The 27,363-nt window shown below is 38.7% G+C and overlaps 2 protein-coding genes across 5 annotated transcripts in view; one reads left to right on the forward strand and one right to left on the reverse strand.

The window, feature by feature from the left end:
• Nucleotides 1-7,211: 7,211 nt before the first annotated feature.
• sytl5 (synaptotagmin-like 5) lies at nucleotides 7,212-23,606 on the forward strand. 2 transcript variants are annotated; one of them, XM_015966213.3, is made up of 17 exons: nucleotides 7,212-7,535; nucleotides 7,616-7,834; nucleotides 8,212-8,324; nucleotides 8,462-8,579; nucleotides 10,264-10,398; nucleotides 12,461-12,569; nucleotides 12,665-12,794; nucleotides 15,282-15,382; nucleotides 15,911-15,994; nucleotides 17,802-17,867; nucleotides 19,515-19,693; nucleotides 19,803-19,905; nucleotides 19,988-20,149; nucleotides 20,229-20,337; nucleotides 21,706-21,844; nucleotides 21,942-22,150; nucleotides 23,237-23,606. In XM_015966213.3, the coding sequence occupies exons 1-17, from the start codon at nucleotides 7,399-7,401 to the stop codon at nucleotides 23,377-23,379; spliced, it is 2,256 nt and encodes a 751-aa protein (XP_015821699.1). In that variant the 5' UTR covers nucleotides 7,212-7,398; the 3' UTR covers nucleotides 23,380-23,606. The 2 variants fall into 2 exon arrangements, with proteins under 2 accessions (XP_015821699.1, XP_015821700.1); XM_015966214.3 differs by lacking the exon at nucleotides 17,802-17,867.
• A 2,977-nt stretch (nucleotides 23,607-26,583) lies between these two features.
• srpx (sushi-repeat containing protein X-linked) overlaps nucleotides 26,584-27,363 on the reverse strand; it is a 32,535-nt gene continuing 31,755 nt past the window's right edge. For all 3 annotated transcript variants that reach the window (XM_015966215.3, XM_015966217.3, XM_015966216.3), the window contains one exon: nucleotides 26,584-27,174. In XM_015966215.3, coding sequence (XP_015821701.1) covers nucleotides 26,991-27,174 — 184 coding nt within the window. In that variant the 3' untranslated portion in view covers nucleotides 26,584-26,990. The remainder of the gene's footprint in view (nucleotides 27,175-27,363) is intronic.

Genomic DNA, 27,363 nt, shown 5'->3' on the forward strand with positions numbered 1-27,363 from the left:
TTCTATATTAATTTTAATTAATTGAAATATTGAACCAAAACATCATTATTTGTACAAATATTCTAACGCACAGAAAACAAAAAACAGTTTAGCAAACCATTATTGCATTATCCTCTGTACATAACAGACCGTTAATTACCAAGAATTAATAACTAAACATAAATAAAGTCAAATTATTCTTTCTCTTTAGCTCCTTTTGGAGGATTCCATTGTCTGTTTTGTTGTGACGTTGATCTGAAATGAAATCTTGACAAAAACAGACATTTAAAATTATAAAACAATATTTAAAAAGATCTTCAATATTGATTTTTCTGTCTTAAACCTCTTAGATGATGATATAATGACAAAACAAAGTGTTTCTCCTAAATATACTTAAATAAAATCTCAGGGAAGAATCAAAGAAGATTTTTTTAACGACTGAAATTTCCTCTAAAGTTGATTGCAATCAGTGTGTTTTGCTGAATGTGTCTGGAGTTGAAATGCTTTTTTACAAGAGGAAAAAAAAATTCAATATTTTTACCCGTGATTACTGTGAAGTCAGAGTTTCTGTTTATATTTATGCCAGTTTTATATATTTGTGAGAAGTTCATATTTTTCTATTCGAAATCTGAGTTGACATGGAAAACGTGCAGAATAATCAGAAACATGTTGGATGATGAAAGCCGTGTGAAGAAACTTTATATTTAGGTAAAATAAGACACACAGAGATGTAAAATATTATCCAGTGTTTTGTTGTGAAACGTGTTATTACCTGCTGATGAATAAACCATGCTTTCTCATGGAGGAAGTCAAATGTTGGGTATGTTGAAGAACTTCTGAGTCAGATGATTTGATGATTAATGGTCTTTGGGGACCCATTCTGTTCCACGCCATCGATCAGTTTCAGAGCTGCATTAATGATTCAGAGTCCAGTGAGTCATGACTTTAGAGCAGATTTAAATAAAAATAAAGTTGTTTTTTAACGGAGGAAATTATTTGTTAATTATCCAAATTAAATGGACAATAACATCAAAATTATAAAAATAAACTACCAATGCAAGTCAAAGAAGCCACCTTATTTTATGAAATTTTTACAGCATATAAAGTGAAGGAGCTCTCTGGAAAATCCCTGAAATTCTCCTTCCCACAATAACAAACTAAAGCTGCAAAATTAAGCCAAGTTTCATTTTAAGGAGCTTAGAATGACTCACATTTTTGGACAGACTACCCAAATGTTTTGTAATACTTCAGTGTTTTTCATCTCATTTCATTAAAAAATATATTGTTTTATTGTCTCCTTTGTTGGAAATAGACATTTTTCATTATTGCTGGGACTTAAAAATGCAGGTTGAACAGATATGTCATACAAATACAAGACATCAAAGATCCCTTTAGGCTAAACTTGTCCTAAAACTGAACCTTCTGTAGGTGTCTAGTTGTAAATGGTGATTAAACATTCCCATGGAGCTGAGATCAATAAGAATCAATACCTGCTGCACATGTGGGACTCAGTCTTTAGACCTCCTTTATGGAGCTAATCAGATACTGGATCTGTTTACAATCTGAGATGCAGCTTAGCTTGTTTTTCTAATTCCTACCAAAGAACGATCATTTATGCACAAACAGTGCTCAATAAATGTTTTATTACACCCCTTGATTTTTTATTTTTACTTTTCTCCAAAGCAAAAAATTTAAAGGATCAAGTTAGATTTTTCTTTGGCTGGATAGCTTCATCATAAGTTCTTGCACCTGACCAAGACAAAATATCATGCAGGGTCTAATAAATGACAGCAGATGAGTGATATCAGAAATTATTTTCTGAGAAGTAGAAAAAGTATTGCATGGCACTGTGGTTAATCATTCTTGAAAAGTTGTTTATTCTGTTCTTGTAAAGTTGGGAGGAGTTCCACTGGGAGGATGTTTCAGTACCATTCTTTTCTCATGGCTTTGTGCTGAAGCCAACTTCTCAAGCATGTCAGAGTAGATTATTGGGGAATAAGGTCTTTTTAATGAAAGAAAATAATTAAATGTCTAAAAGTTAACAAGTGAGGTCTTTCTTTCTTCCTACACATTACATATTTTCTTAGAAAATGGAAAAAAAATTCAGCTACGGCCTGAGAGATTCATCATTCTTCAGTCAATCAAGTTTAAGCAAGTAGTTATGAAAATAAAAATTTTGTGCTAAAACACAATTTTATGCTTGTTAAACTGTTAATTTCAGAAATTCAGCTAAAGAAATGGGAACATGTTGTTGTGGTCTGGTGTTTATTCGAGGTATCATTGCTTTTTTTAATGTTTAGCCACCCAATTCTTAAAGAATTCTGTTTCAGTATATTATGTTTCACCGTAATCATCACAATTTACATAATTAAGTTGCACATGTTGCTTATTTTCAGCTGCATGTGTAAAACACCTCACAAGAATTTGTGTTAAATGTGGCATAAATTACGTGTTCAAGGCCAAATGAGACCAAACCGAATGTTATCATTTGTTTTTCACAGAGACGTGGAGATTTAATTTACTGACATGGACAACAGTTAATTGCTCAGAACATGAAAATGTTCAAGAACTAAATGATCCATTTGATGATGGTTAATGAAGCAGTTTGTACACATGTTGTTGTTGTTCAATGACAATAAGACCGAGGCCATTCTATTCAAACCAAAACATAATCTGCATACTTCTGCTGCCTTTGATCTCTCCCCCCTAAACCTTAATTCATGTGTGACCAGCCTTGGGGTTAAACTGGATGTTGACTTATCAATGAGTGCACATGTTAATGCCACTGTTCGATCCTGCTTCTTCCAGCTTTGTCGCCTTGCCCGACTAAAGCCCATTCTTAAGAGGCCACACTTAGAATCAGTGATTCCAGACTCGATTTTCCCAACTCGGTTCTAATTGGTGTAAATGTGTCTGTCCTAAATCGTCTGCAGAAAGTCCAGAATGCTGCAGCCAGATTTCTCTCCAATGCAAATAAACGCTGCCACATCACTCCCATTCTGACGGATCTACACTGGATTCCTGTGCAATTTCGAATTCAACACAAAGTTCTAACTTTTACTTACAAAGCCCTGAATGGTCTAGCCCCCTTATACCTCTCAGAGCTGCTCACCCCCTACCCCTATTGGGTTGGGATTGTTGTTGTTTCTTGTGATTCAGCATAAGTTTTACTGTGTTTTGGTCTAAATGTACATTAGAAATGTGCTCATTGTGATAATAATAACTGAGTATGAAGCTTTTAGCCTGGTCTCGGCTGCACACAGAGTGTTATTTACACTGTGTTTGCTAGATGCAGCAACACACAGGTCCGCAGAGGAGTACGTTTCAGCTACAAGACCAATTTATAATTTCAGCAAATGACAACACGATAAACACCATGGGAGAACAGATGTTTGTTGTTTTAATCACAGCATCGGTGGTGAGCAAAACAATGTGGCCTAAGGGGAAAACCAACTCTAACAAAACAAGAAGAATCTTCTGTACCATAAAACATTCCACGATCCGAGTAATAATCAGAATATTTGTTTGTTAGCTTTCTTTTTCTTCATGATGAAGTCAATAACATTGTAATGACAATGCTCTGAGCCAGAGGAGAAAGCTGGAGCAAAGCCGGCTTTGGCTACAAAAGGCAACACGTGTTAGCAGGATTGGTTCCTTGTTTATTTCTGGTCTTTGGGGAGATTTGGTGACAGTACAAAAGTTGTAAGATATCAACAAAATAAGGAAGATCCTTTATTCAAAGCATATGATGTCCTTAGGTGTGAAACACAAACTGGGAGGATTCTTTCAGAAGGGGAAATTGTCATCTCGGTGTTTTCTCAGTGAAAAGACAGTATTTATAGTTACAGGAAGAACAAGATCAGAGCCAGTGACAGAACTGAGGAACTGAAGCTGTTCTGACAGCCCTGCATCGCTTTGGAGTTGTTTTCATTCTTGTTTCACTTATTTTAAAATTCTATTGTCTCACAAATTAAAAAAGTACATATCATCCTTCCATCCATCCATTCATCTTCTGCCGCTTATCCGGGGTCAGGTCGCGGTGGCAGTGGCCAGACCCAGACTGCCCTCTCCCCAGCCAATGCTTTTAAATTGTTTTTTTTTCTTTTAGCTATTAAACATCAAATATTTAGGATGATTTCCTCTGTGTGAGATGCAGCTAAAATAGTGATGACCTCATAATGTTAGAGGACGTTTTCACAGTTTTCATTAGTAGAAACAGAAGACTCACCTCTGTCAGTGCGCCCGCAGGGCAGCTGTGGCTATTGTAGCTCATCACCATCAGTGTGTGAATGAATGAATGATAACACTGTAGTGTAAAGTGCTTTGGATTCCTCTGACTCTGAAAAGCGCTATACAAGTGCAGGGTCATTTATCATTTAGTAATGAAATTATGTTGTGGTATTTCTTACTGGTTTCTATCCATTTCGAATACTTTTTGTTGTAGACAGGTAGAATTTGATCAGGAACTTGTGCTCATGTTGTAAGTCTTTTAAACATGTCAGAACATAAAGTTCCTTTTGTTTTTGTTTTGTCATATTTGAGAATTAAAAAAAAATTAACACACTAACATCTTTTAAGTTTCTGAATTACTCGTAACAATAGATCTCTGAATATTTTCAGTATTCCCAAAGTAGTTTTTCTTTCCTGGGTTCAGGGGGAATCAATTCTTGTGACATAATAATAACTTCTCTGCAAATCACAGCATTCTTATGTAATTATTTTTACTGTTTAATCATCTACAATTAACCACAAAGTCATTACGACTGTACAGCAAGGGGCCGAGATAACAGCCCTGTGTGACACCAGTATTGACTGTGAGTGATTTTATTAAATAAATGTACAACCACCTGTATATGGGACCACACAGGCCAAAGTTAGCTTGCTTGGTTATCAGAACAAGCACTGCTGTAATGAACAAACATTCTGACATGTGTTTTACACTCTTTAATTGGGTGTTATTGATGAGTATAAACATGTTTTTCTGCATGAATTTTCCACTAGTGTCTTTTTGCCGCTCCTCCAACCGAAGACCAGCTGTTCGCAGCTTAGCTGTGATCTTCAGCAGATGGATTCTTCTGTCTGTAAGCTCATCCACCTGCAGAAAGCATCAGACTGACAGCTGGTAAAACTCCACTAAGCTACTAAACACCAACAAGACCACAGCGTGGCTTTGTGGCAACATGATCCAACACAGATCACTAACACATAATCCATCACACTTGAATAGCACAACCCTGCTATGCGATCACTGGGAAAGATGAAAGCCAGTGAGTTGAAAAAGCTGAGTCATTGCACTTTTCCTTCAAGCAACATTATATGCGCAGCGCTGAGCAGCAAGTGTGTTGCCTCTTCTGAGACGCCAAAGTTTTCAGCCTCCACAGTCGTGTTTACTCAAGGCAGAGCGAGCGGCAGAGGGAATGTGTGCTGTGTGTACACAGGGAGGGCAACTTCAGGACACCACCCCTACAGAAACACATGCACCAACACTGTAGCTGTGCAGAAGCTCAGATAAATATTAGACTCATTTTTTAACTCTATTGACCCAGTATTAGTTATACTTTCCTAGAACATTGGGGAAATCATGTGACACAACCTGTCTGATGTCTTTTCCAGTATTTCATTTACCTTTTAGCCGTGGAAATGTGCACAGACCACAAAAACAGAACTAAATTACAGGGGAGACTAGATTTCCAACAAACAAGCAGTTAAAGTTTGATTATTTGCTTCACTTGGCCTTTTTGTGAGGATGACTTTGAACATGTCAAAACCCCAGACTAGATTATTAAGGTCTGAGAGCTCAGTGGATGCATTTATCTTATTTTTGCCTCATTGTGGTGTTTGTATTCAGCACATGCAACGCTGAGCCTGAGTGCCGCTTCACAGAGCTGCTTTGTAGCTGCAGGCTAATTCAAGGAGGCACAAGAAAAAGAAACAAAAAAACGGGTGTATTTAGATCTGTAAATAATTCATGCATGAAGTAAATTCTTATTGTTTTCACTATCGTACATACTATTTGTAGGTAATGGCGACGGAGCAGCTGGAGTTAAGCTGAAAATGCTCTGATCACTGATGTGCCTTTGGCTGCAAATGGAGTTTTGATGATGTTGGTTCATTAGTGTTAATTAATGTAAAGTGAAGGGAAGAGGCGAGAGAAGAAAGGACGAGGATGAATGAAGGCTGAAGGAGGCTGGTGAGAGCAGAATTTTGATCCTTAATCTTAATTTAGACACCATGTTTTACATTTATTAGCTTAAGACTTTACTGATTAACGTGCTTTAAAAGCTGGTTTATTCATTTATATTTTATTTATTCTATTCTTTTCTACACATTTTTTTAGTTTCAGGACCAACAACTTGATGAGGCATATTGTTGGTGAGTTTTATTATTCTAAGAACGTGATCTCTAATAGACTTCAGGAGTTAATCAGAACCACTCGTCGTTTCCACAGTACAGGAGGGGGAGTTTGCGGTTCCCTTGGTGGAACACACATCCACTGTAGAGTTTTCTGCCCTGTGTTTTCTATATGTTACTATCTCAAAAGTTAAATCCAGCCAGAAACTGCTGCCATGCTTTCTTTAACTCTTTTGCAAAAACTGCAAATTTTAATTATTAAAAAACAAAATTGATTAAAATTCTAAATTGTGCACAAAACAAGGTGCTCTTTTAGGGCTCTACAGATCTCAAATTCTTCTGATCTATGCTCATCAAATGTATTGCCAATTCATCCAATACTTGATCCAATAAATTCTCCATTACATGCCTCATGGTGACCTGAGATCAAACTTTATTTCAGCTCCTCCAGCCACAGTGATGCACTCACACTCTGAGACGTTTCCATCCTTAATGCAAACTCCAAAGGTGCTGAAAGACCCATTTCCTAGTCAGATAAGTGTTATGCTGCAGTGAGGACGAGTATGCAGGTGTACAGATAATGAGTACAAGTCTAGTCGTGGATTTCAGGGTAATAGACTGTCGAGCTTTGCTAATGGAAGCAGAAAAATGTGGCTGCTGCACTCTGTTTACAACCTAAATGAGTGGTTGTTGAGTTGCTGTCAAATATCTACAAATTCCCTGCAGCTCCTCTAAAACTGAAAAGTATTGTCTTGTTTTAATTAATGATTTTTAAACCCACAGCTAAGCGAGGGAGGACATTTTAATATGAAGCTAATATTGTCACATTCTTGTTTTATATGCTTTTATATTCTGTTTCTTGTTCTCGCCAAGGTTTCCTGAGACGAATCACCTGTTTGAGGCTCTTCTCTTCCACCAAAAAGAAGAAATAAAAGAGGAAAGAGGATGATGCCAGAAGCAAATGGGCACTCTGATTGGTTGCAGAACATTTTGGAGCATATAAGCCAATTGTGGATTTAGTTGCATCCCTTCATGCAAAATATTTACTTGGTTGATTTCTCTGGCTGAATGCAAACTGTGGGACTAATGGAGACGGCCATAGATCAACTAAACCTCTCTTTTCTGCTGGAGCATGAAAGAGAAGTGATCCTGAAGGTGCTACAGAAAGATGAGAAGCTGAGGAAACGAGAGGAGAAAAGGATACGGTGAGGATTTAAGTGTCATCTTTAAACTCATGCTCTTTTCTGTAGTGTGTCTTCTCATCTTCTTTATATCTGCATGGCAGGAAGTTAAAAAATGAACTGCTGGAGATCAAACGGAAGGGCCCTCGTCAGCCCCTGCAGGACTCCAGGGAGCGTCAGTGCGCCCGCTGCCTGAAGGCTCTGGGCCTGATTTTTGACCGTGGAGATCTGTGTGAGGAGTGTCAACTACGTGTCTGCGGTGGGTGTCGCGTCACGATTGCTAGCTCACGCCAGTGGAGGTGCAACGTGTGTGCCAAGATCTCGTGAGTGTCACCTGCAGGAGGAAAGACTTTTAACCCTCTCAGGCTCTAAATAAGTTTTGATAAAAGAACAAACAACTAAGTCCTTCAGGGGTACTTCTGAGTTAAAAAATGCTTGTGTATGTGGAGTAACCAGGTAGGTTTTAACATTGTAAATCTGCAACGCCTGCCTCCAGAGGGCTAAAGCATTTACTATGTTTTCATTTTATCTGTTATCTCATTTACACAAAACATGAAACATAGAATAAATTAACTTTGATCATCTAGAAGGAAAATATCGTTCCTCAGGAATCTTTGTGTGATGCAAGGCGTAAAATTAACAACATTTTTAAAATAAAAAAAAATGTTGCAGTATATTAGTCCAGTTTGTTATCTGACAGGGAGCTGAAAGTGGTGACAGGAGAGTGGTTCCTGGAGGAGCGGTCCAAACGGTTTGAGCACAAAGCCCTGAGCAGTGACGTCATCAAAAATTCCATCCTGAGCAGTCCTCGAAGTGAGTTCGACCACTAATGTATTGCAAATTACAACTCAAACCATAATGGCTACTGTGGAAAAGGCATATTGGGTAGTGTGCTGCAGGAAATGTGCAGATTTTATTATACACTATAAACTGCTGTTTTTTGTTATAAGCCACAGAAATAAAGTCCACAGAGAATCTGTTGGTCTCATCTGAGCCAGAGAAACCAGACACTCCAAAATCCAACAGAAGCGCCGTACGCAGCCTTATGGATGGTGCCAAAAAGAAGGGGTAAGAACGGATTGTACCACATATAAGAACTCATCTCAGCAGGAAAATCTGTTGCCACTGAACCTCTTGGATATAAACTCATATTTATACAAAGTTATTTAAAGATATTCTGTAAATCATCATCATATTGTTATTTATGCTAAAATAACTTCTGGAGTTCCCCAAGGATGTGTTACAAGACCCATGTTGTTTTTAAAGTAAGTGTTTAACTACCAAAAATGTGTAATAATTGTAAAATAGTAATCTGTTTTTTTTCTTTCACTAGTATATTTTAACACTAATTGTGATGACCTAATATTTTTAAATAAATAAATGTATATCCTGAGAAAATCTAATGAAAACAATGAAAACATTAAATTATATATATATATATATATATATATATATATATATATATATATATATATATATATATATATATATATATATATATATATATATGGAGGTATATGGAGGATCAAACCACTTGAGATGAACCATCTCCTTTTCAAGTGGGTTCTCCATTGTGATTTACACTTAGAATAAAAGACAGAGGTAACATAAACAACATTTTCCATGTGAATGTAATATCAATGGGGAAAAAGCAAAGACACAAAAATATAAAATAGGAAATATTGGTTCATGAAGTGAAAATATGGAATCTCAGGGATTGGCCGTCATCGTGCCTGTAGCCTGCTGAGGAAATGCACACATCATCAACAGAAGATTGTTTTATGGAGGAAAATTAAACAAGAGCAGCTCTAAATGTGACAATCAGTGATGGATCTATTCTAAACCAAAGGGGGTTCAAATCAGACCTCTAAAGCTCTGTGAAAAATTCAGAGAGCAGGATGATATTATCTCAAACGTAATAAAAATGTGCAGGCAGATGAGTGCCCACTTTAAAATAAGACCATTTGGAAAGCCCAAATGGATGTTCATTTGATTTGTTGGAGACCAAGAATGTAATTCATAAGGAAATAATTGGATCATCATCTCTGCAGTCCGATGGTTCCTGAAGGCATCGAGAAAAGCAAACACACACGAAACCGGTGTGTTAAATCAGAGATGTTAAGGTGGTTTAATGGAAGATAACTTACACAGCTGCCTCAGGGTAAACTTCGCACAAATCTTTCATTATTCTCAATAATTGAGAGATTGTTATCGGCCACACAAGAAGAGCGTTGACCTTCATAAATGAAAGGCTAATAACAAGGATCAAAACTAGAGAATTTCATCACAGTCAGTCCAGTAAATGACATCAACAGAACCATGATAATGCTGGGCTGTATGTAACATGAGAAGCTCGTGTTCTGGATGATGAGTCACTTTATATTTTATTTGAAACATCAAATGAGGTTGTAGGTTCAGAATCACTTTCAAAAGTGTGCTTTAATTTATTATTTAATTATTTTTACATAAACAAGAGAGGAAAGTCCAATAAATGAACAAAACTGTAATAATTTGAAAAATAGTATTAAGTCAGTTAAATATGTCTTTCATTAAGTACATTTTCTCTGCAGGATCCAAAATTATAGGATGAACCTGAGTGACCTGGTGCAATGGCTTCACAGCAATGGACATGACATCTCTGTTGTACAGCAAATTAAACCCTTCCTGTGTGTGTGTGTGTGTGCGTGCGTGCACGTGCATGCGTGCGTGCGTGTGTGTGTGTGTGTGTGTGTGTGTGTGTGTGTGTGTGCAGACGAATGAAGATGGCTAAGAAAGGCAGTCAGCCCACCCCGAAGCCAGAAAATGGAGTCGACAGCGTCAGCGTTAAATCTGTTTCCGATGGAGACGCTCAGAGTGTTCGCTCTGCGGCGAGTCCACGTTCAAACAGGTATCTGTCACTCACATCACTATTACTGTCACAATACAGTAAAATAATATTAATGCTATCAGGAATAATTACAGAAGTGTTTTTTAATTCTACAATAGATGTGTTGGTGTCATGTTACTTCAGAAAACATCAATTTTTTTTCATTTGGGTTTAAAATAAAGAAAAAGATATTTTTTGTCCATTGCTCTTCAAAGATATATCAACACACCTTCATTCTGAGAATGAAAGCATACGGAGAAGTTTTGCCTTCAAATAAGAAGCAATAAACTTCCCATTTATTGGATTACACTATCTTTTCTGTGTAATATAGCAGTTAGGGAGGCTGCTGTTTTTCCTCAGAATCCAACCCCTCCCAGTGTTGAGCTTAATTACATGGAAGATTTTATTGGATGCAGAGCCGAAGGAAGTTTTTCATGTATTTTTCTGTATACAAGTTTTAAAAAATTCATCTTTTCTAGCTACCATCCAGACTGGCCTCAGTACAGAGAAATAAAATTTACATCTAACATGATTGATAAGCTAACCACTAGTTAGTGGAATATCATCACCCCAAAACAGATTCAGTACTTCTCAGCAGTTGAAGCAACATTATTTTATAAAATTTTATTGCATGATTATTTAAAGTAGAAATCCAGAGTTTTCCCCTTTTCAGGAATGATGCATGCTGTTTGTAGAAACCCATTAAACTGATAGTCTTACCCTGTACTGTGATAGGCAATACGTCAGTTATGGCCCACCCCCTATCCTGTACAGCCCCATTAAATTTGAACTGACCGCCGCTCAGCAATATCCAGTAGCGTTTGACATCTGCTTACATACAAAAGTCAACCACAGAGCAGGTGCACATAAGTTTGTGGAAGTACCTAGACTGAGCAGCGTTTTTGAGCTGCTACAAAGCTGCAAATACAGAGGGGCTTAAGTGTGGTACATTTCCTACCTGTAGGTGGCGCCCTCTGAGAAAGAAAACTATGGATTTCTGCTTAAAGCTGCTTAAAGCTTAACTATGACCAGCAGGAGTAAAATGTAGAGCTTCTGGTGCATCCATGGGTCACTTATTAAAGAGAAATTCCACCCAAAAATGAAACTTAGTCCGTTGACATATTTCCCAGCATTAGATAACGTACTAACTTACTGTGTTTTATGCTAAGCTAAAGCGAACGGAGTACAGCTGGGTCAGGAAAATGACTGGGCTGCTTTAAAATAATTTTTTCTCACTTATCTAACTCTGGGAAATATCAACTGTTAGGGATTTTATCAATATGTTTATCAATAAACCCATTTCCTGCAGCTAGAGAGAGACAGGAGACAATAAGGAAGCAGACAAGTGAACCAAATTGCAATTTGTGGCAGAGCAACGAGACAACTGCCCCGAATTATAGCATGAGATAAGGAAAGAACAGACGTGTGTGCATGAATGGGAGAGAGGTCATGAAGGGGAGAGGCAGTATGTGTGTGTGTGTGTGTGTGTGTATGGGAAGAACAATGTGTGTGCATGTGGGAAGTTAGTTACAAAGTAACAAGAATGTGTGTGTGTGTGTGTGTGTGTGTGTGTGTGTGTGTGTGTGTGTGTGTGTGTGTGTGTGTGTGTGTGTGTGTGTGTGTGTGAATGCTTTCAGGCATAAGGTAATACATTTGTGAATACAAATATATATAATGAAATATAAAATTTCGATAACATAAAAGTTTAAATGTTGGGTGAATATCCCTTTAAGTCATTTTAACCAATATGTCTGCCAAAATAACAGTATGATGTGAAAATAACAACAAAATAATGTCCTTATGGACAGTTTTGAAACTGTGGAGATTGAAGCTATTTTAAAATGGCAATAATGTTCCTTGATCTTGGTTGCACTAAAACTAGCCATTAGCTTATCAATCCTGTTGCATCTAAGCCGTAATTCTTCAATCTGAGGCAATATCACTGTAATACAGAGTCATGGGGACATAAAACAACATTATTCCTGCAAAAAATTCTGTATTCTTCTCTAATTTTTCCAAGCAGCCATAGTTTCAGTTGTTAAACACACACTGTGGATGTTAATGAAGTTTCTTTGGGTTTCAGGGGAGGCGCGATGGCTTTAGAGTCCTCAGGAATGCCCACTGTACCCAACAACCTGCGTTCTCAAACTCCAGATAAATCCCCCAACCCCAGCAAAAACCGGAGGTTCAGGGTCAGCGACGACACACACAAACAGACAAACAGCAGCACTTTCATCCAGGTTAAAGTTTTGTTTTAACAGTTTGGACATGTTTGTCTTGAACGCAGCCTGACGGAGCAGAAAGCATTGCCAGTTTACACTCCAGCGAGGGAACGCCTGACAAGAAGGCAGCTGGCCATCACAGAACAAACTCTGACACTCCGACCATCTCTGTGTCCAGGGCCTCTGTCTCATCAGGTAACAACTGGACCTTTTATTTATTTTTCTTTCTGTGTCAAAGCAATACCACTCCTTATGCTGTCTCACAGCTCTGCGGCTCGTGCACAAACATTTTGACAACTGAATCACAGCTTCAAAATGTGTTGGCAGCAGAGGTGATGTGAGACCATCTAACTCCACCTCAGAGAATCTTACAAAAGATAAAATGAGTCCTTCTGTCAGGAGCAGGCACAAATCGCACTATTAACTTGACCTCCTTTACTGTCGCTCCTCTTTTCTTCTATAATCCACTCTACCTTGTTTCCATCAATGTCCAAACCTTTTATCCCAGCTTTTTACTGCTCAGGCGAGTGCAGAGATCTCAGAATGACTCTAATTACAGTTTTTAGTGAGGGTCTCCAGTCATGGCTGCAGATTTCAGGATGATGCACCCGAAGCGCTCTCTAGTTTTGTACTTTAAGTTTGAGCTTTATAAACTTTTATTGGTAGATAAGATGCTAAATAATTAGCATATCTCTCAGATATTTACTCAAGTTTCAAAAATCCATGAGAAAATTTGCTTCCTGCAGCTTTGGATGAAGTTTAATCTGCTTTGCCGATGGGAGACTTTGTGCTTTTAACGGTCTTATTCAGTTTTAGTTGAGAGGAAAGTTTATGTGTAGATTTTTCAACATTTAAAAGAATAATTCAATGTTTTGGTTAAATAAACATACTTCTAGGTGATAGTCGCTTTAGAGGAAATCAGTTTTATATCCAGTATTTTAAGTATGGATTTGGAGCCTGAAGGAAAATATGTTAATGCTTTAAAACTAGAATGAAAGAAAACAGCATCGGCTCGCATGAAGATGAATAATTGAGCCTTTTGGCTCAGAAGTTTAATAACTAAAATTGAATCTACTCCACTAGTACACAAACAGCATTTTTAAGCTGTTTTGTGGCCAGAAACACAAAATGTCTCATTAAGGCTTGTGAAAAATGTTTGGTTGTAGTTTTTACAATCAAAATGAAATAAAATGAACAAATCAGGATCCTACGGACTAATAAAACATTTATTTTCCTGCTGATGGGAAACAGAACTGAAAGTAAAAAGTGAGGTCAACAGACTTCATATTCTCTTGAACATCCAAACAGGCAGTTATATATTTTTGGATGAATAAAATATATTAGGCTTTTAAAAACCATCTCCCTCTGGATGTCGCAACCCAAACTCCTGTGTTTTTTATTTTAAGGCGGACGTTTAGGCTCGTACATGTTAGTGTCTGCTGTACAGTCCAGAGGCGGCAAATGTTCTGTATTTTCGTTTTTTTCCCCTCTCTAATAAATAATTCACAACCTGGAGAAAAGAGTTGGTTTTGCAGCGAGTTTCTAACTAACAGTTTTGTTTGTTATGCGGTTAGATCCTGCTGCTCTGATGGAAATCCTCAGAGGTTTTCTGTCAACAGCTGCAACTTTGTGATTCTGAGCAATTATAATGTTTCAGTCTGAGACAAGTTTGAACGTTTTGATTTTAAATCCTCGCATGGCATCAGATCTGTTTTATTTACCAGAACTCAACTCAATTCAAGAAGCCACCACAGCTAATCAACATGAGAGCCACTATAACCAAGTAAACCTTGCAGCTAGATTGGTGCGTTAATAACATTAACAAAGTTTTGCCAACACATACTTTAAACTACTATCTCTGGATCTTCATTTTATCATCAAAAGTACTGAATTATCAAAAATAAGGAAGTACATTTTGACTCTAATACTAATTTTCTACACATCATTGTTATTTCACTGAGAAGTCAAAAAATAGAAATTTGAACTTAAGGAAGCCTGTCGATCTCGCGCTCCATCTTTCCCTCACTTGTGAACAAAACCACGAGATACTTAAAATTAAGTGATGCGGGTGTTGTACCGGTCTGCCGTGGTGAAAAGAGAGCTGAGCCGGAAGGTGACACCCCGATTTACCGGTCGATCTACGTTCCTACCCTCACCTACGGTCACGCAACCAACCCTTAGAGATAGGGTAAGAAGCTCGGTCATCCGGGAGGGGCTCGGAGCAGACCTGCTGCTCCTCCACATCGAAAGGAGCCAGTTGAGGTGGCTCGGGCATCTGGTTAGGATGCCTGTTGGACGCCTCCCTGGTGAGGTTGGACCCAGGACACCCTGGGGGGACTATGTCTCTCAGCTGGCCAAGGGACTCATTGGGATTCCCCCAGAGGAGCTGACCCAAGTGGCTGACGAGAGGGACGTCTGGGCCACTCTGCTTAAGCTGCTGACCCCGTGACCCAACTCTGGATGAGCGGATTAAGATGGATGGATGGATGGATGGATGGATGGAGGAATGGATGGATGGATGGGACTTAAGGAAGCTTAGAAGAGTAACAAATGTCACAAAAAAACATAATGTCTGTTTTATTCATTTAAATACTTTTTTGTTGTGATTTTTGCCAAACTGCGGGATGCCTGAGACTATGTGTAATGAGCCGTTTTTGTATTTATGCCTCTGCGCCCTTCCAGATCACAGCCGCTCTGAGATGGATCTGTCAGCTCCTGGTTCTGAACACAGCGACGATGCCCTCAGCCTCAGAAGTCGCTCCATCCCTGGACTCAACGATGCAGTAAGCTTCATCACCACAGCTCATCTTCACGGTTTGACAACAAATTCTCTTCAGTCACAGAAAAAGATGATTCTTTGGTTTAAAAATGACTAATTTTAGCTCAAACACTTGCAAAATCCACACCTGTAGTAGATAATCCCGTCAAGCTCTGCATTTGTGAGACAGTAAACTCAACGTGACTCCTCAGCTGCGGGTGTGAATGTTAAATCCACATCACAGCTCACTTCAAAGAGCATCTAAAGACAGGTGGATGGTGTGATGGTCAGCTTTTGTTTTTATTTGCATTTGTAGCGCCTCACAAAACCCCCTGAAACTCAAATGACTTTATTTCTTAGTCACCCTGTCGTGCAAGACAAATAAAACCAATGATTTGAACGTGAAAATCACATTACCACGCTGCGTCCAGACCTGTCTGATTGAATTTTCTGCCCGTTCAGCTGCTGCAGATGGAAAAAATGTGCAGCAAGGCACAGATCAGCATCTCAGACATCATCTTTATTTGATTAATCTGCACGCTGTCGTTCACAGGAGTTCTCCGATGAGGAGGAAGACATCGATGCTCTGATGTCAGCCCACAGCACCGGCCGGAGCGTCAGCAGCGCTGTGTCAACGGTAAACGCTTAAGGTGGCACAGACACCTAAACATGAGATCAGGGTTGCTCTGCATGCAAGCACAGAGTACAAATATGCTCTCTGTTTATACACATAGAGTAAACATAATATGAGCCCAGACAGGAAACATGGTGCATTTAAACAAACATGGAGGTCCTGTTTTGACGTGTTTTCTGTATTAGTAAACGTCTTGATAAAGCCACCTGTAACACCTGGCCAGCACCAGGCAATAAAAACACCTTATCTGCAACCCTTTTCATCATTTTTTATCCTAAAAGCGAAACATTTTCCTTGTGGAGGCGAAAGAATCAGATAAATATCAGTGCTACTCTGTTGGATTTTGTAATAAGCAACAGTTTCTAACACACACGTCTCTGACTTCATTATGCAAAATGCTCACTCTAGGTTTAGTTTGGTCAGTGACCCAGGTTCAAATATGCTCCTGAATCCATTTGTTTCTATCTCCATGTTCATTATACAAAAACAAACATCATGGCAAGAATAACAACAGAACCTTAGATTTAGATGTTTTCCAGTAGCATTTCTGGATAATCCCACAGCAGGAGTAACAGCAGGTTTGTGCTGTTCTCAAACTGCCCCAAGCACTTTTCTATATATTGATTCCATACTGCAGCTCTTCTCCTGTGTGTGTGCTTCACATGGTGCATCTTGCCTTGACATTTGAACCAGGGGATTTGTTCCAAGCTGGAACGACTCGTGGAGTTGCAGGGGAACCAGTGACAGCTCAGATCAAACACCCTGAGATTAACACTGGTGCAGGGAGAAGATTCTGCTGCTGTTGATCTGTTTAGATGTTTATGTTTATTTATGTTTATTTATTTGGCAGATGCTTTCATCCAAAACGACTTACAATTTATAACCTATAGGGCATGTTGTGATCTGTGGGGGAAACCGGAGTACCCGGAGGAAACCCACGCATGCATGGGGAGAACACGCAACTCCACGCAGAAAGGCTGCAGCCGAGTTTCGAACATGCAACCTTCGTGCTGCGAGGCAACAGTGCTAACAACTGCGCCACCATGCAGCCCATGTAATGTAATTACCTGGTGCACCGAGCTGCAGGTTCATGTGACGAATGTCACTGAGGCATGAAGCCAAGATAAATAAAATAAATAATAACCTCCACTTACAATACGATTTGCTTTGGCCCCTGATAACGAGATTATTTGAGATGATGCAGCAGTCTGTCTCCTAATGAACCAAACCAACCAAAACTCCTCCTCCTGCAGCTTTAGGTGCATCGACATGTTCCTCCACTTGTCTTTTGGTGATAAATGGATAAGATATGCTGCACCCAATCAGCACCTTTTGTTTCATTTCACTCAACATTGACTTTCACAACTTTATTTTTTGGTCTAATTTAATTAAATAATAATTCTTTAGCACATTGAAAAGTTAATTCCGAATTGCTTTATTGTAAGAAGTTAGAATAATTCTGATATTATTTATATAAAGCAAAAAGGGACCCTATGATCTTTTTTTTTTTTTTGATTTACAGATTAATTTTAATTTAATATCTAAAACTCTTCTGCTTTTGAGTTCTGAGGACATACGCCCTGCTCCACTTGTTTCTAAACTCCTTGTGTGTTTTCTGTGCATCTCTTCTTATTTCACTGCTGATTCTAGTCGACTTGTGACCTCTGTGGTTTTATCTGAACATCACCATGGTAACCGTGTGTAATGGGGGTTTCCAGGTGGAGGAGTCAGGCTCTCTGACTCCATGGCCAACAAGCTCAGCTACCTCTCTTTTTCTTCCCTCCTTCTCCTGTTAATCTGTTAAATCCAGTCGTCCACTCCCGTCTCAGAGAGAAGGTGGGGGTACCTGAACATCCCCGACTCAGACGCTGAGACTGTAAGCTTCTGCTATGGTGTTTGCATGTTGTCGTTGCTTTCTGCTTTCCCAAAATATCGCCAGCAAACTAAAAATGTTGCATGAATCTTTCAATGAGATAAAAAGATTTTTGTTTCATTAGTAGACCAGAATAATTGCATCCAGACTGCATGTTCAGGGCATGCTTGTTTTCCTCTTTTTTTTAAATAACTCTAAAGTTCCCATATTTAACACGCTATTTATCACAGAGGGACTCTGCAGGGAGACACTGAAGCAACAGTTTAACAGCTTGGCATTATTTAGAAAAAAAAGGATATAGTTTAAAACCTCTTTTTATGAAAAGGATTTTGCAGCTAAAACTGTCAGAAAGTCAGAAATTAAACTTTATATTGATACGTTTTTCAGTATAGCACTAAAAGTTTGGCTTCACTGATCCTCAACTGTTGAGTTTCTTAGATTTTTCAGTTGAATTCTATGATCCTTTTATATAACAATTATTATTGGACACATTTTGGACCACAGGCAGATTATCAGTCATGATACAGCTGATCTACTGATTGTGACAACAAAAAGAGAATTTGAAGAATGCATTTAAGTTGTTTTCCAACTTTTTAAAGAAAATAATTCTCATTTTGGTTAATAAATTAGAGCAAGAGGTTAAAATTTTGTTGCAGAAAACAAAAAATGGAAATCAAGACAACTAATCACATATCAAGGTACAGCAAATGTTGAATTTATTTTTAAAAGTCTTTATTTTAAAATAGGTGCATCAGGGAGATATAATATTATTAATCAAAATTTAAAATAGGTGTGCTGGGGGATATAATAACATAACGATATTAAGGGAGATATATAAATCTAAATTTAAAATATATCAACATTCAAAAAAAATATGACATATAACTGATTATATAGATCAGGGGTGTCAAACTCATTTTAGCTCAGGGGCCACATTGAGGGAAATCTAGTCCCAAGTGGGCCGGACCGGTAAATTAAAAACAACTTCAGATCGTTTTCTTTGTTTTAATACAATCAATATAAAACAAAGCTGGAGCCTGAGGACAGTGTATCCAAAATTGTACAAGTACAACACCTGAAGTGTACTTGAAAATTTGGAAAAGAAAAAAAAATCAATAAATTAAAAAAAAAAACATTCCTTAGTGATTCAAAGAGCTTACAGATCACATGGCTAGATCAGTTTCATGCAGCACTTAAAGTATATTTGACTCATTTTACTTTACATCTTTTAGCTTTCACCAGCACATCAATATCAGAAGTCACATCCTGAGTGGCAGCCAACTTCAGGATGTGATTCAAGTTCTTGTGTGAGCCTTGAGCGCAGCTTTGTCTTATTTATACTCGTTACAGAGAAAACTTGCTCACAAAGATACGTTTATTTTTCACTCTACATTGTAAAGTATGAAAATAAAGTTTACACAACCATCTTGCAGGCCGGATTTAACCCACTTGCGGGCCGGATCCGGCCGGCGGGCCGGATGTTTGACACCCCTGATATAGATGTAGTTTAAAAAACAGCACATCCTGTCCGATAATAGCTTTTTTGTGCCCCTGATGATTAACATGACTAACCTGGCCCTCGTTTATTTGCTCCCCCGTGTTTATTAAAAACTCGAATCCTCATCCTGATCTCTCCTCTCGGCCTCACAGAGCAGCATCAACAGCATGATGAGCATGTACAGCGAGACCGGTGACTATAGCAACGCCAAGGTGAGCGGTGAGATCCTCCTGAACATCAGCTACAACTACAAAACAGGTGCCCTCAACGTCCTGGTGAAAGAGTGTCACAACCTGGCAACAGGGGATGAGAGGAGGCAGCGCACGGACGCGTAAGAGATCACCTGGTGGCAATAGATGTCATTTAACTAGTGACAGATGCTGAAAATAAACTGAAATGCAGTATGGGTTGTGTTATAGTTTGTTTTGCTGTTATTGCAGTTACGTGAAGACTTACCTGCTTCCTGACACATCGCGGCAGAGCAAGAGGAAGACCAGCGTCAAACCCAACACCATTAATCCCATTTTCAATGAGAATCTGAGGGTTTGTAGGAGAAAATAATCTCAGTTTCTTTGAATCTAAATCTTTAATCTTGCTAAATTGATGTTCTGTGTGTGTTTTTCAGTATGTGATCAGCCACTCACAGCTGGAGACTCGATCACTGCAGGTGTCTGTGTGGCATCATGACCGTTTTGGGTACAACAGCTTCCTGGGTGAGGTGGAGTTGACCTTTGACTCATGGGAATTTGACTCTCAGATAGAGGAGTGGTACTCTCTGCAGCCCAGGGTAGGAGCCAGAATCAGAGCATGTTGTCCTCAGGAAACTTGTGAAGAATCCTCTTGTGTTTGTTTATTTGTGTGTGCAGGTGGAGAACAGCATCGACTCCATGATGCAATATAAAGGAGAATTGACCGTGGTGCTGAAGTACATTCCTGCAGAAAAAAACCTCATGCTGCCTCTCGACCAGGTTCAAGGTACATTGATTTGTTTCCCTAAAGCGATCAAGTCATTTTTATCATTAATTTATTTCTGTATTCACTTTGGATTTAAGCCCAAGAATTAAGTTTAGATACCAATACTGAAAATTTTAGTATTGTTTGTGAACCTTTGAAGGCGGAAGTAATGTTCAGCAGCGCAGCAGGAGTCTGTGATCATCACCAAGTGTGTTGCTAAATGTTAACAAGAATAAAAACAACTTCTTTCATCCCAGTTTGGTCACAAATTAAAATTCTCCCTACCCCCTTGTGACCTTTTTACCGAAGACTTGCTCTGATTTAGTCACCAATTATCTCAAAGGCCAGAAAAATCATTCGAGGCTCTCTCAGTTTTCTCCTTCATGCACCAGAATCATGAATGTTGTCAGATTTTAAAAAATAAATAAACATTTAATCGTGACTCTCCCACAAGGGAATTTAATCTCGTTGCTTTATCTGACACTTTTTCAAAACCTGCAGTCAATATTTCTGCTAAAAGGATTTTTATCACATCAATAACAGTGTTATTTTGCAGGAATAGTGTTGCTTGTTAGAAAGTGTTTCATCTACCAGCACATCAATAAGCTGTGTTCTTCAGAGCTCTGGATTCTAGAGCTTGCCAGCTCCTGTGAAAAAAACTGTAATTTCCCAGAATTTAACTGTAGTGGTGAAACGTCAGAATTGCACAATAATACAAATAAGCACGTCAGGCAGCAACAAACTAGCAATTCAGATAATAGGTACGATAAGATATGCATATGTCACTGATGTAAGGTGGAGTTGGAGAAAGTGAGCCGTTTGCAGGGGAAATGTTCTCCAGTAGCATCCTTTAAGCACATTTCTGAGATTGGGATTCTGTTTCATGCACTGGCCTGGAATGTGTTGTAAGCAATCCCAATAAATCTTCTGCAAAAGAAACCAGGAGCAAATTACTGTGCAGCGATTCCTGGTTAGGGTTATTATTCATTAATAAACTCAACAAAAATAATGCCTTTTTTAAATGTCAGATTCCTGGCTGGGTTGCTAATATTTAGCTGTTGATGTGTATTGTCACAAATTGTGCTTCTGTAAAACTTATTTATTATTATTTGAGTTCATTTGTTCTAAGGTGACTTCTTTAAAATATATTAAGCTCACCAAGAACTCCTAAAATCATTTTTGTGTCTTTCTTCTCCATTTTTGTGGGGGTTTTGTTCATCCATGACTCATCTTTAGAGTCCTAGGCACCTGAAAGTATGTCAGTCATTTCTTCTCTTTCCTCTCATGAAGATTTTCACTGCAAACATTCAGCACTTTTCTGGAATGTTACACCTGAGAATGCTTGATGGACTTTGTGTCTCTATCTCTGTGTCACCTCTCTTCCTGCAGTAAAAAAGAGTTTCCTGAAAAGCAAGAAGACGAGCAGCTTCACGCTGCCTAAAGGGGGCATGGTTGAGCTGTTGGTCAAAGGGGCCAAAAACCTAACTGCTGTCAAGTCTGGTGGCACTTCTGATCCTTTTGTGAAAGGGTGAAATGACAAATGTTTGCAATCATTCCAAAATTACTTTTTTTTTGTGAGCATTTGGATCACATGTTCCTACATCTATTCCTGTTCTTTCTCATAGGTACCTCCTCCCTGACAACAAGAAATCGACCAAGCACAAGACGGCGGTGGAGCGTCGTACCATGAACCCACACTGGAACCACACCTTCACCTACTGCGGCCTGCAGCCTGGAGACCTAAACAACATCTGTCTGGAGCTGACTGTGTGGGACAAAGAGGCTTTGTCCAGCAATGTCTTCCTGGGCGGAGTCAGGCTGGGAGCTGGCACAGGTAAGTGACGATAAAAAACTTTTAATGAAATACGATCGGTCACTCTGAGTTTCACATCCACGTGAAAATAGTCTTCTACCCCTATTTCCTATATTAGCCGCCAATAGAAAAAAGACGAGGAAACGCTCGGGTCAGTAAAAGCCTCACAGATCTACGTCAAACTTTAAATTAGCATTCATAAACTCACCCACCTTGGCTTGTGACAGTAGAAGGCTGTGTTGGCTTTTTGCAGGCGGAAGAGAGCACAGCACGGCTCGGCAGGTGGAAGCTAACTGCTAACCGCATTAGCAACTCCACCACATGGCAGAACTCCTTCAGACTTGTGCTATTTTGAGATAAAACGTTTTATGTTGCAAAGCAGACCCAGGCATTGGAAGAGTTGTGCTTCTGTTAGCCAATCAGGAATGAGATGTCCGAATGTCATGAATTTTAATGAGTGAGACTCAAAATCCTGTTTTCTGACTTCCATTCCTCCACCTGAAACAGGAACGCCAGAGCATTCATTCATACTGGAGACCACTATCCTAGAAACTGCAACAGTAGCAAAGTATTTTACTCTGGAGGTCCTTCTAGCCACACACCATTGTAGCCTAAGTAGGTCTACTATTGATCACACTCTCTGTTGGGTGGGCTTAGCGCCAGAGCTGCGATGGAGAAAAACTACAAAGATGGCGTTGGCTCGAGAACGACGCTCATTTGAAATAAATGGCTTTGGCATCAACTTTGAACAGCTTTGGACAAAGATGTAGTTTCTGCTTCGTCCTCGATGGCGTATGGCTATGCTCCGTAGACAGAAAACCTTAATGATGAATGTGCCACATTGTTCCTTGCTCTGATTGGTCCTAGCGCTGTCCATTTACATGCTGAGATCTGAAAGACCTCCCCACAACTGAGCTCTGTCTATCGGTTATGGCCAGAAAATATATTTACATGTATAGGATGGCTTGTCAGGCAGTAAAATCCACTGTGATCCTTTAATCATATATAAATCTTTAATGATATCATTCCAGCTAGGACTGGTGCACATGGAAATCCTGTGGACTCAAACCAAACTAAAACAGAAATTTATGTTCGTCTCTGTTCAAGGCAAAAGCTACGGGAGTGACGTGGACTGGATGGACTCGTACGGAGAGGAACAGCGGGTTTGGCAGCGCATGATAGAAAACCCAGAGGTTCCTCAGGAGTGTACTCTGATGCTGCGCTCGAGCATGCGCAAGCGTTACACGTGAGCTGGATCAAGCACAGCAAAAAGGAAGGGGATTAAACAGAAGGAGAGAGGGGAGGAAGAGGAGATCTGAAGTTGTGAGGAGAAAGTTTGAGGTGGTCGGAGGGAAAAGAAAGCAAACTACGACTCAAATAAAGGAGCAGAGAAGCTCTTTCTCTGGACTTTCCTTCATGTTCAGACCTCTTCTGGTTTCCACCACAGCCGGTCATGCCTTACTCACTCACCCACATTCGCCCCTCTGCTGATTACAGCTGTCTAAAAAAAGAAACCTCCCTTGTTGTATTTAACTTACTGTAGCGTCTAAATAAGCACACGGCGACTCCTAATGTGTCCATCCCTGTTTCATCTGTGAGTCGTTTCTGCATGTATTCACAGCTGATGGAGAACATTTATCAGACGTTAGACAGTTCCCTTTATTAAGCTGGTATGAAGCACAGAATGATGCAGAGAAGAAAAACTACTAGTTATTGTACTATTGGAGTACTATTAGAAAAACATCCTAACAGTACTCATCCATACTGTTAGTTATACTGCTTCCGTTTAATGCAACCCTGAAGATTTGAGTTTATTTCCCGTTTTGTCTTTAATCTCGAAAATGAAAAAATTAATTAACTTCTTCATTATTATTTCTTAAAAGTCTGCCGTAATTCGGTGATAATCATTGTAATGAAGAATTCTAGAAGTCCAAGTGAAGGTTTATTCATCATTCAAGCACAAATCTAGTTCTTTAATGAATACTGTGAAATTTTCCTCAAGGTTTATGTTTATGTTTATTTATTTGGCAGACGCTTTTATCCAAAGCGACTTTCAATTAATAACCTATAGGGCATGTTGTGATCTGTGGGGGAAACCGGAGTACCCGGAGGAAACCCACGCATGCAACAGTGCTAACAACTGTGCCACCATGCAGTCCAAGGTAAATCGAAAACAAAACTATTATTATTATTATTATTATTGTTATTATTATAACCAGGACTCCGAATCCACCTGAATCATTGTTTCTTAACAACTTAATTATTTTTTAAGGCTTGTGTGAATTGCAGTGTGCTGGGGGACGAAATTCATCTAATACAACAAAATTTGGCCAAAAGAAATAAATAACTATAAACAGAGAATAGTTCTTCTGAAAAGTTTAAAGTATTATATTTGTACCAAAAATCTTAAACAAGGCTAATTACAGCAAAAAAGTGACAAACATACAATTTGTCCCACATTAAACTAAGATTGCTAACAACAAACATTAGCATGCTAATATTTGTGCAAAGGCTCCCACATTTTTCAGCCTCCAACCCACAAAACACCAACAGAAAGACCTAAAACTATCACTCAAATATTTAATTTACTTTTAGTTGTTTTAATCTGACATCTATTTGAGAATCTCCTGCAGGAATTATGTTTTAAAATGCTAATAATAATCATTTAAAGTTTCATTTGATTTTTAAAATTATCTAATATCCCCATGGTGGGGTCCTCCAACTTTGGGAACCACTGAACCTTGGTAATCAGGAAAAAGGTGCAAGGGACCAAATGTTATACATAACATTGTGAACAATTATTAGCACAGAAAGACTGAATATTAGTATTTTTCATAAATAAATTGCATCACATTTGTTTGTAAATTGATGCTTTAATAAATTTGCATGCAGTAAGTACCCAATATTAGCCGAAGCCCAGAGGGTGCCAGATAAAGTAGAAGTTGTAGAAATGTGTTGCCTCAGTTTCAGAATCTGCTCAAATATATCTTTATGTTAGAGAAAAATAATATGAAAATGTAGAAAACTGTAGAAAAAGTCACATTTTCCAATAACTTAGAAAATAAACTGCTGAGAAAATATTGTAAATAAAATAAATATCTGATAAATGGGATATATTAGACAATAATATTGATTTTATGAAACATTACAGCCAGGCTCTACTCCACCATCATCAGAAAGATGTACGTCCAGATGATTTCTCTTCAACACTCTCTGAGCTCCATAGCTTTCCCTCGCTTGTCAATAGAATAAATAAACTTGTGGCTCAAAGTTTTGTCAGTTTCTAAAACTTAGACTAGCTTCTATGTAATTTCGTATAACACTGTATCAGTGTGTTAACATAGAGTGCATGGTACTGTAGAAAACAGAGGAACTAAAGGTTACACGAAGCACTGATGCTGACATCACTTTACACCAAGAGGAGAAAGTGTGATGTGCGGTGCGTTCTCAGGAAGCGTGAGATGGGGAAGTGTGTGTTGCAAAATGAGTCAGCAGCGAGATGAGCTGTCGTCATCTCAGGGAGGGGGCTATTAATGAGCCAGTGACACTGACCTTGTCCTCGTCGCCCAGGGCTCTGTGATCATTCATCCTCTGACGAATCACAGTTCACAAAAACAGCTCCAGATTTAAATTCCCATCAGGGCATTTTCTTTCTTTGTGTGGAATGCCAGTTTTGCCTGCTTGTCCTTCAAAACCCGCCTGCTCCCAACTACCAGAGCAAACTGTCTTCTGGTTACAGTTCTCGTAATAAAATTTGTTCACCGTCCAGAATAATCTAAATGCTCGTGCGTCATCTTATTAAGAAGAAGCTAACTGTACAGCATGTTTGTGTCTGGTTTCTAAGCATCATTCTCCTAAAGCTTGTTTTCTCCCTGATGTTCTACGAGAATATTTTGAAATAAATACATGATGGTTTTCTTGTTTTTAAGGAATATTAACGATATTAAACTATTTCTGAATGATTTGACGCCTGTTTTTTATTTGAAATTAAAAAATGTTCTACCCAGTGTTCACTCGGCATCCACTGTTACACAAATACGATTAAACTGTAATATTAGCATGCAAATACTACATATTTATATAATCACAATCAGAAAAAAAGCTGCTTTTTTCTCATTCATCTGCATCATTTATCCCAAAAGCTTAACATTAACATTCAGCAACTTATTATTCCCAGACTTTCACTGCTCTGTTGAGTTTACTTAATGTTTATTGTAGAAGAGAGAGTTTGGATTACTTAGATCAGCTGATTCTGTTTATTAAGAGCCTCAGTTTGAACCACATGGATTATTATGACACTAACTTGTTATTGGCTCCTTCATAGAGTGTTCTTTCTGGCATTAATCTTTGAATTATTAATATTTTTGTTCTGTTAGGCTGGATTTGAAAGTCTAATCATACCTGTAATCTAATCAAGGACTTCAAATGGCACAATAATGTGAAAGAGCATAAAATCAACTCAGTACACATATTTATTAATCAGTGTTTGTTAAATCTGATGCTTCACAGATGCGTAACCTGCCAGAGATCATAATGAAAGATAAAAGACATAAATATTAGAAACATTTTTCCAGAGTTTTTAAACAAAATACAAAATAGTAAAACCTTTTCTGTTTTGACAATATATAAAAAATAAAACATATGAATCAATTTGACTGTGATTTACTCTGTGATCTGATGAAAGTGTGATCAGATCAGCACCATGACCACACACACGCACACACACACATAAACACACACACCAGGTGCAGGACAGAACGAGTGTGACATGCGGATAGAAACCAGTGATCTGAGGCGGCCTGTTTTTCAACAAAGAAGGAAAACGATCAAAATGTAGCTGACATTTCCCTTCAGGGGTGCTTTACGATTGACAGGTCTGTCCCGCCTCCTGCTGAAGCATCATCTCGTCCTTACGGAGGGGGAAGGTGTCGATGGTGGTGAATAATTCAGCCGCTGTGATGGGGAACGGGTAGCGCTGTTTGTCAATGCCTTGCTTATCTACCAGAACCATTTGAAAAGATCTCTGAGGGATCCGGAGCAGTAACCTAGGAAACACACATCAGCTTAGCAAGCAGGAGCTAGGTAAAAGTCATATTTGCTGAAGGTGTGTGTGTGTGTGTGTGTGTGTGTGTGTGTGTGTGTGTGTGTGTGTGTGTGTGTGTGTGTGTGTGTGTGTGTGTGTGTGTGTGTGTGTGTGTGTGTGTGTGTGTGTGTGTGTGTGTGTGTGTGCGTGT

The sequence above is a fragment of the Nothobranchius furzeri genome, chromosome 14 (assembly GCF_043380555.1).
Source record: "Nothobranchius furzeri strain GRZ-AD chromosome 14, NfurGRZ-RIMD1, whole genome shotgun sequence".
Lineage (NCBI taxonomy): Eukaryota > Metazoa > Chordata > Actinopteri > Cyprinodontiformes > Nothobranchiidae > Nothobranchius > Nothobranchius furzeri.

Bases quoted from the DNA above. Each gene is read 5' to 3' on its own strand.
- sytl5 (XM_015966213.3), top strand. From the start codon at position 7,399: ATGCAAACTGTGGGACTAATGGAGACGGCCATAGATCAACTAAACCTC. The intron at 17,868-19,514 runs GTAAGCTTCTGC...TCGGCCTCACAG, and splicing joins CCGACTCAGACGCTGAGACT to AGCAGCATCAACAGCATGAT. The intron at 19,694-19,802 runs GTAAGAGATCAC...CTGTTATTGCAG, and splicing joins AGGAGGCAGCGCACGGACGC to TTACGTGAAGACTTACCTGC.